The 14,623-nt window shown below is 49.7% G+C and overlaps 1 protein-coding gene across 4 annotated transcripts in view; it reads right to left on the reverse strand.

The window, feature by feature from the left end:
- LOC149365232 (lactadherin-like) overlaps positions 1–14,623 on the reverse strand; it is a 194,220-nt gene that overhangs the window by 37,579 nt on the left and 142,018 nt on the right. For all 4 annotated transcript variants that reach the window (XM_089541175.1, XM_089541163.1, XM_089541156.1 and 1 more), the window contains exons 3-4: positions 13,895–13,959; positions 1,680–1,921 (exon numbers count right to left, since the gene is read on the reverse strand). In XM_089541175.1, coding sequence (XP_089397301.1) covers positions 1,680–1,921; positions 13,895–13,955 — 303 coding nt within the window. In that variant the 5' untranslated portion in view covers positions 13,956–13,959. The remainder of the gene's footprint in view (positions 1–1,679; positions 1,922–13,894; positions 13,960–14,623) is intronic.

The raw sequence follows: 14,623 nt of genomic DNA on the forward strand, positions 1-14,623 counted from the left end.
TATCGCCTCATACCCTTAAGGCGGAGCTTAAGCGCCCCCTACATTTTCTTTTATTTTTGCAATCCACGCTGCTCCTCTGATTTTCATTTCCATCGTTGGTTGCGATGTTTACAGTCTGATCTCAACCCTTTTCCCTGGCTTCCGAGTTTCGGCCCCTTAGATAGAGTGCAGACGGGCTATTCTTGCTGCAGACCGAATTGGTCCAAGCAGGAGAGGGTACATTCACTCGTTAATAAGTACTGTGCCTTAGAATGAGGAACAATGTTGCTGGTTTAGGTTTGGTTTATGGGGTTTGACGTCCCAAAGTGACTAAGGCTATGAGAGACGCCGTAGTGGAGGGCTCCGGAAATTTCGACCACCTGGGGTTCTTTAACGTGCACTGACATCGCACAGTACACGGGCCTCGAATTTCTCCTCCAAAGAAATTCAGCCGCCGCGGCCGGGATCGAACCCGCGTCTTTCGGGCCAGCAGCCGAGCACCATAGCCACTGAGCCACCTCGGCGGCTGTCGGAACAATGTTGCGGTTACAAATAAGTATACACAAGAACTTCAATAAAACTTGGGTTGGGCCTAGTTGGTACATGATGTTGTGAAGGTATAGGATGCGCAATCAAAGGACGAACCACGAAGAAAGACACAGAGACACACACGAGCGCACTAACAACTGTTTATTTCTTCCTTGGAACGCTAACTTATACACCTGGCCACGCATGCTCAAAAGCAATCTTTAACCACAATAGTCATGTCAAGGGCTGTTGACGCAGACACGAACGCAAAAAGTTGATTTCGGCAACGTACAGAGCCACGGACGTGTCACTGATACAGTCTACAGCATTTTCCTTTATGTGTCCCATCTTAGTTCTTGCCGCAATTGCGCACCGCGACTTGACGAGACAGTGATACTGGGAAAAAGCAAAAATGAACAAGCGCGGCTGGCTTTGGAAGCATTCCACATAAAGGAAAATGCTGTTGACTGTATCAGTGACACGTCCGTGGCTCTGTACGTTGCCGAAATCAGAACTCAGAATGGCACACCGCTTCTTCCCCACGCCTTAAGAAAGCGCGAATGAGCAAATCCAAGCAAAAGTCGATGCTCGTTTGCTTTTTTGATCGACATGGAGTCATGCACAAAGAGTTCGTACTACCCGGAAAAACAGTTAATGCGGTTTTTTACGTGAAAGTCCTCAAAAGACTGCGAAAACGCATTGTTTGTGTCCGCCCAGTCATCGCGCACAATTGACGGCTGCACCATGACAACGCGCCGAGCCACACAGCGTTCCGCGTAGTGGAGTATCTTGCCCAGCACAAGGTGGCAACGCTTCCTTAGCCCTTTACAGCCTCGAATTGGCCCCGTCAGACTTTTTTCTATTCGCAAGAATAAAATCGACGCTCAAGGGAAGCATCACGGATCGGTAGAGGCGGTTCAACAGGCCGTGACGAGGGAGCTAAACAGCATTCCGGTCCAGGCGTTCCTGGAGGTGTACGAAAACTGGAAAACTCGTTGGCAGCAGTGTGTAGATGCGGAAGGGTGCTACTTGGAAAAATTCGAATCCTTTGTACTATTCACATGAATAAATTATGTTAAAAAAATTAGTCCTACTACTTTCAGAACAGACCCTGTATGACATGGGTATAAACTTCCCGCGGCCCCAGAGCAGCAGCACGGGGCGGCGGCTACCTTGGCGTCGGCCCCGAGGTCCACCTGCACCCACTCGGTGTCGGCGTCCTTGGCGGGGCACCAGGCTCCGCGCGAGGGCAGCTCGAGGACGCGGGCGTAGCGCAGCTGGCACTCGGGCTGCCGCGTCGAGCTGGCGCTCAGCTGCCACTCCTGCAGGCGGCCGGCCAGCAGACCCAGCGGGCCCGGCTGCCGACACTGCTCCTGGTCAGCGGCGGCGTGGCTGCACCGACCACCGGGCACGACTGCGCCAGAGAGGAGGGTGGACTACGGTTCAGGTCCACACCCGTGATCGTAACACAGTTGTGGCCCGTGGGACTCAATACCGCTCCGTTGTGCCGGAATAGAATGGTCATATGTGCCCCGCCTAAATATCTTGGCGTTCCACTTCATGCGTTCAAGTCAAGCGCACATTACTAGAAGGAGCAGGTACCGGTGGTCGAGCATTGTGCTCAGTTTTGTCCCACATCGACTTTCAACTTTCCTGCGACACTTTTCTGGCAACTGGAATTCATCAAGTCTTGCGCCGCGCTACGCATTACATCTAGCGTTTTCGTCGGATATTTGGCGCTTTTATTTGGGCATCCAGTTTCGAGCCGATGCGAAGTGATTATCTTTTCAGGCCTGTTTGTGCAGGCGAATGAATGGGCTTAGTATGGGAGACAGTCAGTAGCCCGTTTCTTCTTTTTGATCGTCCCCATCCAATTATGAGAGCATTCTTGCAGATTAATCCATGACCCAGCTTCCAAACATGCTGAGCGACCCTCTTTACTATAGGCTTCCTGCAGGAAGTTCGTGCATCAGTGGTGTTTTTGATAGTTCGAGTTTCTAACCAGTACTTATTTTCTGTTTCGCGTAATAGTCTGCACAGGGACTTGGCAACGATGCTCTTTCCGCCGCCATTGCATCGTGCATCCTTGCACCGAAACGTCTTTCGATAAATCACACTCCCTGTCAACACGTGGCTTTCACTGCGAAGAAAAGGTTTGTCCCATTATTTCGGCTATCGGCGAAAACGGAGCGTTACAATTAGTGCACGCAGTGTAGGCTACGCAGTTAGCCGGATCTGTTAGGCACAACATAAGCTTAGGCACACTTACTGAACCTCCGCCAGAGTCACAACTTCATTCTTGAGCGCATACAACAGAAAGATTTACCCATTTTCTTTTTGTTTTACATGAGTGGGCATAACTATTAATGCGAAATATCATGATTTTATGTGTATCTTTTTTCCGAAGTCGTTGCGTCTTTGCGCTACAGCTGTTTTTTATTTTGTTGCTGCCTCGTTATATTCCTTTCATTGTTCTCCATCTGCCTGATCGCTCTCGGCTGTCATGCTGAACTCTTTGTCTTGCTTTCTGACGAATCGTGTATTTTTCTTCGGGGAGGCCAGAGCTCGTCAAGCCACAATCCCATCTTTTCATCTGTGCCCCTCATCATCCGTGTGACGAAAAATTAAGGCATCGTTACTGTTATTATTACATTTCAAAAATAACATTATTATTATTATTATTATTATTATTATTAGATTTAAACAATTAAATCGACACTAAATTACAGAGTTGTACGCGAATTTCGACTTTCAGAGAGTTCAAAGCCAATTTGGGGTCGAGTTCAGACAAATTTCTCAACTGTGAATATCATTATTCGTAGCCTGAGAAAGTATTGGGAAGAATTTAAGGCTATTGCAGGTACTGACGCAAATTTTGTCGGCGTACATGGGCTCACTGAAATAAATACTAAAGGTTGGTGCTTGAATCAATTTCGACCGGAGGAACACTAAAGCACCTATCTGACTCGTATACGGTCCGTCGTGGCAGCGGGATCGCTGTATTTGCTAAAGAAAGATAAGATGCGTCACCGCTGGACGCCACGTTCGCCCACACAGAGTGTCTCGCGTTGAAAATGAGTGGCTTGCCCATGTGTATTAGCTACGCAGGGTGTTTCACTTAAGACTTTCAGCAATTTTTAAACTAGGTTTTCTGAGTTCTCAGAAGGGTGCTATTTTTCGGCATAGCGTTGTCAGAGTTCAGCTAAGACGTACTAACTAGCAGACTGGTTAACTAATACTGAGTAGTTTACTTTCCAACTATTACTGTTAGTATCCTTAATTAGTGAGAGGCGTGCAGCCCACCGTAGCGAATATCCATATCAGTTTTTTAGAATTTCCAATACGCGGTTACCCTCGGCGCTGTGGCCCAACATATTTTGGCTACATCGCGCCAAAATACGTGCGCTTTCGAGAAGCTTGGCGGCAGAGCAGCGCCTCCAGTGCACGCAACTCGTGTAGAGATCCTACACAGACCTGAGAGAGGCCTCCCGGTTTACCGGGTGCGGCTCCCCCGCGTGCATTTCCGCAACTGGCAGCGTTAGGGAGCCCTGCCTCAGCCAAACACCGCTTCCTTGTAAACAGCGCAAACAAGGCAGACGTGACAGCAAAAAGAGCCCCCGCCATTTCACGGGGTCTAAAAGAGAAGGCTCGCCCCAAAGTCACGCTTTGCGCATCAATGATGCAAGACGCGCCGAGCTTCAGAAAAAGTCGCCGTCCTCGCCGCCAAGGGGAAACGCGTAAAAGGAGCAGCCGCATCCAACTCGGGCTGGTCGTTCGGCAAGCCCCATGTGCGCGCATAAAACCGCAGCTCCCGACGGGAAAGCGCGGGGGACGCCATCAAGCTTTAATGTCCAATTAGCTCCGCCAGAGAGAGGAACCGCAGCAGGCATCGCGAACAGCGGAGCGCATGCATGTCTTCTTTCCGAGGACCATTTGCCGGTTCCGCTATTTCATCGCCTCTCTGGAGTTCTCCGGTTCGTTGTCGTCCCTCAAAATGTCCGCCAGCAAGGACACGCGGAACCGTCTTGCGCCGTGCGTGCTCTGCGCTCTTTCTCTGCCTCGGCCCACGATGGGTGTCGGTGTGTGACTTGGCGCGTCTTCAGGCCCCGGTGGAGGCTTCTTTTTGTCGTCGTCATTTACTTTTTATGGAGACTGGGATGGCGGCTGGTTCGTCCGTGACTGAATGGCCGACGGCACATCGCAGTCCGTGCTGAAGAGCCCGTTTATTATGTGTTAATGCGGAAGCATCCCCTATCACGCCGCGCATACCGCAGTTGCCATTTTCGATTAGACAGTGCGTGAGAAATGTTAGCCTGCTCCGTTTACTTTTGTCCGCACGCCCGTACATGCTTCTATAGCGACCTCAGCGTGTTCGCTGAGTGTTATGTCTGGACAGCTGCCTGTCTGCCCGACATACGTTTTCCCACGCGATAGGGACACACCGCAGAGCACACCGCACTGGCAGTCGGCAGAGAGTTTCTGGCGGTTCGTGCCATATGGGCCGGGGAAAAGTTCGTCATTGCTGATACGCAATGTATGATACGCAATAGTAGTAGTAGTAGTAGTAGTAGAAGGATCGACATCTGAGCTAGTTGGTAATGCATCACGAAAAAGTTTAGCGCGACGAACGACAAGGTAGACAAGACAACACAGGGGCTTACAGCCTGTGTTGTCTTGTCTGCCTTGTCGTGCGTCGTGAGTGCGTAAACTTTTTCGTAGTAGTAGTAGTAGTAGTAGTAGTAGTAGTAGTAGTAGTAGTAGTAGTAGTAGTAGTAGTAGTAGTAGTAGTAGTAGTAGTAGTAGTAGTAGTAGCAGTAGTAGTAGTAGTAGTAGTAGTAGTAAGAGCAAGCTTTATTGATAGCGTTGTTTAAGCGGTCATGCAGGGTCGTGACTGCCATTTGGGAGTGACTTCCTCTGCCCAACCTGCGAGAAGGGCTTGAGTCTTCTTGCCAGGTTTGGCGATTAGATGGTTCCATGCTTCGCGTGAGCGAGCTGGTAGGCGTTCCTTGGGCGGGGATACGCCCTTGTATGAGGGTTTCCTGCACCACCGCGAGTGTCACGTGGAACGAGATTGAACAGTGAAGGCAGCAGCAGTGGGAGAACATTTGCAGCAGCACAGGGCAAATATAAATGGACTACAATGAGCTGGCGCGGCTTGACTGATCGGCTGTCTATTGCAGTTCATACGTTGTTAATATTCACCCGCGGTTGTTTTAACGCGACAGCGTTTAGGAGCTTATGTCGCATAAAAGCCGGCGTCGTCGTTGGCGCCTGTTGTCGGCGTCGTTGACCGTGGGCGAGAAATCCCCGAAAAATGCCCTAGGGAAGCAAACTGGGGGGCATGTGGGCCACCTAGGTAGCGTGGCCTTGTGGCGTCATCACAGCCTGCCCACCGTGGCAGGTGGCGGTTAAATAATGACTGGTCGCAAGAGGTCGCTCGGGGAGAGCAGCGTGGGTCACACAAGCCGCACCGGTGGCAGCACCTGCCACCGCAGGGCAGCGGCGCATCGCTTAAGCGCTGCTCCTGTAGTGACATGACGAATCCCAGGGATCCATGAATGTCAAGTAGAGAATGACCAATGCCGCATATACGAGCCTGAACGGTGTCATCTGGATTGTCTCTTGCACTGCGCTATAGTAGGCAAAGACGACGTAAGGGAGGATGACATCCCAGGGCTTGTGTTCGGCATCCACATGACCAGCATGTCAGCGATGGCTTTGTTCAGACGTTGGTCTACAGGTGGTAAGCAGTAGTCCGCCGGTGGCTTGTGTGGCTGTATCTCAGAATGGCTTGGGCGAGCTCGGCCGTGAATGAAGAAGAAGAAGAAGAGAAGCTGTTTAGTTGTCGCTCTTAGTGGTACAGATATCACTGGGAGAGAGAGGAAGCAGGGAAAAAAGCTGCTTGAATGCAGCTTGAGAGGCACCCTGCGCCCACACTGCCTCGCTGCCCACACTGCCCACACGTATTGCCTCAGTTGTTTAGAAGACAGCTACAGACGAGGCAGTCGAAAGAAAAAAAAAAGGGGGAACTAAAGTATCAACATGAATTAAATATTTACAATGACATTTCAACATTAGCATCACATTCATAACAAAAGCGACATTATTAGCGAACGTTATTAGGTCGATAAAGGAATATTTGAGCTTTAGGCGTCAATGTGTTGTTGTCAACGGGAAACAGTCGCATGAGGTGGCTGTAACATCAGGGGTGCCTCAGGGATCCGTCTTGGGCCCATTACTGTTCATAATTTACATGAATGACATCTTTTCAGGTATTTCTTCATACATGCGTCTTTTTGTGGACGATTGTGTATTGTATAGAATTATTAACGATCAAAGTGACTACGATGCATTACAACAGGATTTGTGTAAAGTGACCCAGTGGTGTGAGAACTGGGGAATGCATATCAATTTACAAAAATCTGGTCATATGTGTTTCACTAAAAAGACGGTTCCCCATATTCTAACTCATAACATAAATACCAGCAGACTGCTTTCAGTGTTGGAATTTAAATATCTTGTTGTATATTTAACAAGTTCAATGTCTTGGCATCGTCACGTGGATTTCGTTACTGCCAAAGCCTGTCGTGTTTTAGGCTTCCTGCGATGTAACGCTAAACTTTCCCCTTTAAAAGACTAAAGAAGTGCTGTATAATACAAATGTTAGAAGCACAGTCGAGTATGCTTGCACAGTCTGGGATCCGAAAACCTTTCTTGACGTTCAAAAGCTAGAAAGAGTTCAGAATTTGGCCGTTCGTTTTGTTTTCAATAACTATGAACGATATTTTAGTGTAACGAGCGCGAAAAAATCTTTCGGTTGGGACTCACTTCAAAAACGTAGGAAAGTTCTGCGTTTAAAATTATTTCAGAATATATTTCATTCTATAACTGGAATAGACAGAACCAAATATATAGCCAACCCTGATTACGTGTCTTTACGACGAGATCATTCACTTAAAGTTAAAGAATACAGATGCCGGACTGACCTTTTTAAAATGTCTTTTTCCCCAAAACAGTTTCGGAATGGAACAAGCTGCCCGAGGAAGTAGTGGCCATATTATCAAATAATTCATTTTATTCCATGCTGTGACATTTTTTATGTATAATAATTCCGTGTTCGTTCTATCTCAATGTTATCTTTTTTTTTGTAACCACCTGCACGCGGTGACATTTGTGTACTTTTTCTTCACCCCCCCCCCCCCCCCCCCCCACTGTAATGCCAGACAATGGCTCTGTGAGTATGATGATAAATAAATAAATAAATAAATAAATACTCAAAACAAAAAGCATCAAATCATCCAAGTGTACAACATAAGCAGAATTCACCCGTGTTATAGTTTTAGTCGCAGTTCAGAACAAGTTCTAGCTAAACGTCTTCAAAAACGTACATAATGGTTTTTAGGCTCTTTACTGTGATGTCTCTTAGCGATATGTTGTTATTTCCTATAATGTTCAGGTATCTTGGCAGAATAAAAGATAATGATTGCATACCGTATTTGGTGCGACAAAGAGGCAGTGACCAAGGAAAATGAGAGCGGGTATCATAGACGGTTGGATAACGAGATATTTTTAGAAGCAAGAGAGTGGTTTCATTTTAAGTTATAACCGCAGCTTTGTACATTGACAGCAATCTGAAAGGAAACAAAAAAGTGATCTTTAGGATGCCAAATTTAATGAAGTATGGATGTGCGTGGGTATGCCACGATACGTTTGCCATTAGTCTGATTGCACGCTTTTGTGCTGTTATTAGTTTGGACATGTCGTGCTGTGTCTTCGTTCCCCAAACTGTGAGACAGTAAGTCAGTGATGGGAGAAATAATGTTTAGTAAATGAGGACCTTTACTTGAGACGGAATTGTGTCCTTATGTTCCCAAATAAGACCGTTGAAACGATTCAGTTGTTTCCGAGCATGTTTGACCTGCCCGTCCCAGGTGAGACACTCAGAACATTACCCCTAAGCATTTTATGTTTTGCACTATTGCAACTGTTTTGCCTAGCGATAGGGTGAAATTGGTGTGAACAGTTTTGTTTCTTGTTCGGAATAAGACGGCCTTCGTCTTTTCAGAATTCACTTTCAGGTGGTTATTTCTTGACCACTCGTGAAGGTACTCCAGGAACTTATTGGCTCGCGAAAATAATTCGGCTTCTGTGCCACCCGACAACAGTGCTGTAATATCGTCAGCAAAGCCCACAAGGTAAAAGGCAGGGGTAAAAAATGCCGTTTCCTATCCGTGATGAGAACTTCCGGGGCGGCGTGACACAAAAGGGTATGCTCGACAAAAAACTTTGCGACTTCAATCGCAGTACCACCCGGCAGTAGCGGGTCTAGTAGACGATCGCTACGATGATCCACTTGTTGCTCGATGCTGACTTTAGGAAGGGGCCGAGGAGTTCCACTCCAAAATGTTGAAAGGGCTTGCTCGGTGGTGGTATGGACTTCAAAAGTCCAGCTGGCCTGATCGGCGGCGTCCTTCGTCGTCATTCGCGCAGACCTACCTTTTAATTGCGTGCATAATAATGCGTGCATAAAGCCTGCATAATTTCTTCTCGTAGGCTGTTCGGAACGACGAGGAGGTACGTGGTCTTGTTGGGGCAAAAGTTATTCATCACAAGCATGCCGTTTCGCAGACACAAAGAGGATAAACCACGCTTGGACGCTGCTGGGGGTGAAAAAAGCTTGCCTTCCAGATACTGGATGAGAAGCTGCACGTGGGGTACGAGCATTGGTGCTGCGAGAAGTCGCTGGTGCTTATCGGGACCAAATGGGCGTCCTCATCGTCCTCCTCCAGCGGCTTCTCGACAGGGGCTCAGGATAGCAGCCCATATCGGCCTGCTTGCGTACAGATTTGTGGACGACGGTGATGTCAAACTCCTGGAGGCGCAAGCTCCATCGAGCGAGGCGCCCGGAGGAGTCCTTGAAGATGGCAAGCCATCACACTCCGTGGGGATCGCTGACCACCTTGAATGGTGATCCGTACAAGTAGGGGCGGAATTCCGACATACTCCAGACAATGGCCAGGTACTCCTTCAATAGTTAGCCTCGGCCTTCTACAGAGAACCGCTTGCATGCGCGATTACTTTCTCCGGTTTGTCGCTTTTCTGAACAAGAACGGCATCTAGGCCCACATTACTTGCGTCGGTTTGAATTTCAGTCCCGGTGTTTTCAGCAAAGTCCTCGAGGACCGGAGGAGACTGTAAACGACGCTGAAGTTCGTTGAAGGCTTCCGCTTGCAGCGCTTCCCATTGAAGTGGAACATCTGCTTTTGTCAATTGGGTCAGAGGTTCGGCGATGCGCGAAAAGTTCTTGACAAATCGTCGGTAACGCATCTACGCACAGCTTTCTTGTCGGTCGGTGGCGGAAACAGTGCGATAGCGAATGTTTTCAGTGGGTCTGGGCATACTCAATCATCGGTTACTATGTGGACTAGAAACAACATCTCTTTATAGGCGATGTGGCGCTTTTCTGCTTTCAAGGTTCGCCCGGACGACGTGATTGCCTCCAGCACTGTTCGAAGCCCTTACAGGTGGTCATCAAAGTTCGGGGCGAAGAAAGCGACGTCATCCAAGTACACGAGACAAATACACAAATCTGCCACTTCAGACCTGCCAATACTGTATCCATTACCCCGCTGGAATCTTCCTGGCGCGGGAGAGAGTCCAAATGGCATCACCTTGAGCTCGAAGAGGTCATCAGGGGTGGTGAATGCGGTCTCCTCTCGGCCTCTTTCTTCAGCTTCTATTTACGAATAGTCGCTCCTGAGGTTCATCGAGGAGTACTTTACGCTGCAGAGACGGTCGAGGGTGTCGTCGATACAGAGCAGGGGTAGACATCCTTCTTTGTTATGTTGTTGAAGAGGCTGTAGTCGACGCAGAACCGACGTGTGCCATCCTTCTTTCTCATCAAAACAACCGGTGCCGCCCAGGGGCTCTTGGACGGCTGGATAACGTCTTCACGAAGCATCTCTTCCACTTGATCCCGGATGCATTGTCGTTCTTGCGGAGACACATGGTAGGGGACTTGGAGAAGAGGTCGCTCGTGTTCGTCGATTCCAATGCGGTGTTTGGCAATCGGCGTTTGTCGGACTATTGTTGACGACGAGAAGCACTCGCTGTAGCTTTGAAGAAGGTTGTGTATTTGATCCTCTTTGGTCCGGGGCAGGGCTTCGTTGATGTCGGAAGTGGGCGAGTTCCCTTGGTTATGCGAATCCTCTACGGATCGGTCGGAGAGAGCGAAGGTGCCTCGTACGTCGGATGTTTCGTCGAATAAAACAATTGTCGTTCCTCTGTTAACGTGCCGGTATTCTTCGCTGAAGTTCATCAGCAGTACTTCACTTTGGCGATTGCGGAAATTTGCGATGCCTCTTGCTATGCCGATTCCTCGGTCCAGATGTAATCGCATGTTCTTCTCGATTATAACTTCAATATTATCGGCTTCCGTGGCGCCTAAGGCGACGATGACGCTTGAGCGGACTGGGGCGCTCACTTGTTCCTCCAGAAAATTCAGGGCAATGGGATGCTCCAGAGTTCTCATCGAAGGGATGGCCTCGTCCGTCGAAAGCAGCTTGGATCGCAGGTCGATGATTGCCTGATGCTCATTAAGGGAATCCATGCCCAAGATCACTTCGCAGTAGCACCACGAAGGTCGCTGGATAGATATGTTCTTGACGGTCACTCACGCTGCGCCTCGCCCCGAACGCGAGGCGGCTTCCTGCGGTACGGCTTTGCTGGCCGTCCCAAGCGGTCGTGAATTTCCTGAGCTGCGCGGCGAATGTTCCGTTCATCACCGAACAATCGGCTCCTACGCCGACTTGAGCGGCAACAATTTGCAGCTGTCGACAGCCACTTCTAAGTCAGATGTCCTGGCTCTTGCGTTCGTCGCATGTGAATGAAGGGTAATGATGTCGGGGCTTTCTTTTGTGGCGGAGTCATTCCGATGTCGGATCATGTCGAGGTCGAGCTGGTGTTTGTGTGCGGCGTCTACATACGGCGTGGTCGGTGGAGGATCTCCGTCGTTTCGCTGGTGAGCAACCTCACCTCCAAAGGTTGCTTTCTTCAGTTTCCCCTGTGCGAGCTGGGGGGCTTTCCGCGAAGAGCAGCGGCGTAGCTACGGCGTGGCGACACGAAGCGCTAGGCTCACGGCGATGATGAGCGGGAAAGCTAGTTAGGCACATGCTCCTCTCGACCTACGTAGTCGTGTGCCTTTGCCGAAGCGTGGTCGGGGTGCGTCAATAGCGGCGTTTACATGAAGCCGACAACGGCGGGTTGAGTCAGGGGATCGAGTTGAGCAAGGTCAGCCCAACTCGACGAATGCGTGTTTACACGAACTAGATTTTAGCGAGTCGAGACCGCTGCAACTCCAGCGACACCAAGCGTCAAACAGCGAAAGCGGGAGAGTGGTGCAGTAGTAGCCTCCAAGATGGCGGCCGTCATCGCTGTCTTGGAGGCGCAACAGCGCAGGCGAAAAACAGGTTCGTATTTATCCTCTCCCCTCCCGCTAGCCCGACTCTTCGACTCGATGCTTCGAGTTAACTTACCCACTGCAGGCGAGTTAATTCTACTCGCTCTGCGGCTTATTTTACTCGAACCGACAGCGTTTACATGAACCCGAAAACTGGTTTTTTACCCGACAAGCAAACCCGACTCGACTCTATCGAGTTCATGTAAACAGGCCTATTGGCAAAAACACGAAGACCGATACGTCGGTACGGGCGGTGACGGAGAATATTGCCGGCTTCGCCACAATGGAAGAAGAGCGGGCGGTTGTCGGAAGTCCTCCAGGCGTCGTATTTGCAGGGGCTTTAGCGTCGCTCGTAGGCTGGCCGGGTGGGTGGCAGGGGTTCGGTGTTCGGGAACAGTTCACGTCGAAGAAGAGGACTTAGAATATGTCGCTGGGCCTCAAGACTGCGTACTACAGCGGCGTAGGTCATGGCTGGAGCTTCAGCTGGAGGCGTCGACGACGAGGAGCCAAGCGCATGCTTCACTGCTTCGCGGGCGATTTTCCCCAAGGGTCGCTACTTGAGGCTGGTTGGAAGATGGCAACAGGAGTCGCAGCTTTTCGCGCACAATATCGCGGATTACTTCCCGTAGGGTATACCTCCGAATGCTATGCCATTCGAGAGGGTTTTCGAGGTAACTTGGAGCTGTCGAGGGAAATGGTGGGCTCGTGCTTCCAAGGTTTTCTCAATTGTGGCTGCTTCCCTGGTGAATTCAGCGAACGTCTTGGGGGGATAGCGGGTCAGACCACTGAGAAGTGTCTCTTTAGCACCACGCATCAAAAGCTCCACCTTCTCCTCTTCCGTCGTGTCAGGATCGGCAGACCGAAAAAGACGCTTCATATCTTCATATATGTATGCGGTCACCGACTCATTCGGGTGCTGGATGCGTGACTGTAGAAGCAGCTGAGCTGTTTCTTTCCTGACGATGCGAATGCTTTGAGGAACTATCCAATATATGACTCCCACGTCGCTAGAGAAGCTTCGTATACTTTTCGAACCAAATTCTGGCAAGGGTGAAGAAAGCGTGGTCGTCCCAAATGTGGAATACGGCGACACGCTCAAACTGTTCCAGCCATTCTTCAGGATCCTCGCCCGGTGAACCGTTGAACGTGGGCGGCGGTCGGGACAGGTGCAAATTAACGGGGGCTGCTGTCGTAGTCATGGCTGACGTCGGCTCTGCGGAGTCCTCTGCTCGCGTGAGGTCTGGTAGTAGTCCGTATTCAGGCGAACGCCTCTGGAGACGACGGCTGCTTCGCACTTCGTCTTCGGTTGGGACGGCTGCTGCGGCTCTCAGGGGGTAAGGGCGACAAGGACATCCGTTAGCACCTCCAACAGATGTCACGCAATGGCGATAGCAGTCCAGGCACTGAGAAAGACCGCGAAATTGCTATTATAAAAGATAACTGTTTTTTGGGCTGACCTGCGTCCACAATGGACTGAGTGACTCGGCGACAGCGAAAGCAATAAGCGTGCTCGGCGGTCGTAGAACAAAATTGCCATGCTCAATTTAAAGCTGGCAAGGAACCTTCGAGAGAAGGAACCAAAAGCAACTACAATATGTGGAAAAATGCGGAAGCATTTGTTCGTGGCCACGATCAATCGAGATGTTTGGTCTCATCTCGCGCCACAAACAAAACGATAAAGCCGCCTGCCGGTGGCTTTGAACGTGAATGAACAAACTAGAAAGATGCGCTGCTATATTACCTTCAAAGCCCGTGAAGAAGGGAAGGCTCCCCGAATGGAACATCGGTGGCCGCCGTGGCCATAGACAACGAGCGGAAGTTGCCCGATGTGCACAATGCAATGTGCGCGAACACAACCTTCGCGTGCACGCAGCAGACCTCCGGTGCCGAATGGGCAAATATAGCAGGATGTGCGGCAACCGTGCTCACCGGTTAGTGAGATGCCCAGTGCTGCTAGCAGGATGGCCGTTGTAGCCGGTGGCGTCCGCATGGCCCTGTCGGGAAGGAAAAAATCACGGTGAACCATTTGTCATTGCACCGCGTTATCTGGCAACCCGCAGAGCGCCATCCTTGACGCATGTGTCTCCCTGCCTGACACCCTTCCTTGCTAGAATTTTATTGCTGACGTTATGAAGGACTACGGCAGCTGTGCAGTCTTTATAGATATCTTCCGAGTATTTTCGCATGAGACTTCTACACCCCAATTCTGCAATGAATGCTGAGGTTTCCACTGTGTCAAATGCTTTCTCGTAATCAATGAACGCTATATGCAGGGGTTCGTTATATTTTGCGTATTTCTCTATAGCCTGATTGATAGTGTGAGCATGGTCTATTGTCGAGTGTCCTATACGAAAACCTGCCTGATCATTTGGCTGATTGAAGTCTGAGGCTGCCTTGATTCTATTTGCGATTACCTTGGTAAATGCCTTGTAGGCAACGAAGAGTAAGCTGATCGGTCTGTAATTTTTCAAGTCCTTTGCGTCTCCTTTCGCATGAATTAAGATAATTTTAGCGTTCTTCCAAGCTTCTGGTACGCTCGAGGTCATAAGGCATTGCGTATACAGGGCGACTAGTTTTTTCTAGCACCATTTCCGCTCCGTCCTTCAAGAGATCTGCTATTAGCTTACCCTCACTAGCTGCTTTACTCCTTTGCAACGC

This window comes from Amblyomma mixtum, chromosome 1 (assembly GCF_055824585.1).
Source record: "Amblyomma mixtum isolate Tamu chromosome 1, ASM5582458v1, whole genome shotgun sequence".
Taxonomy (NCBI): Eukaryota; Metazoa; Arthropoda; class Arachnida; order Ixodida; family Ixodidae; genus Amblyomma; species Amblyomma mixtum.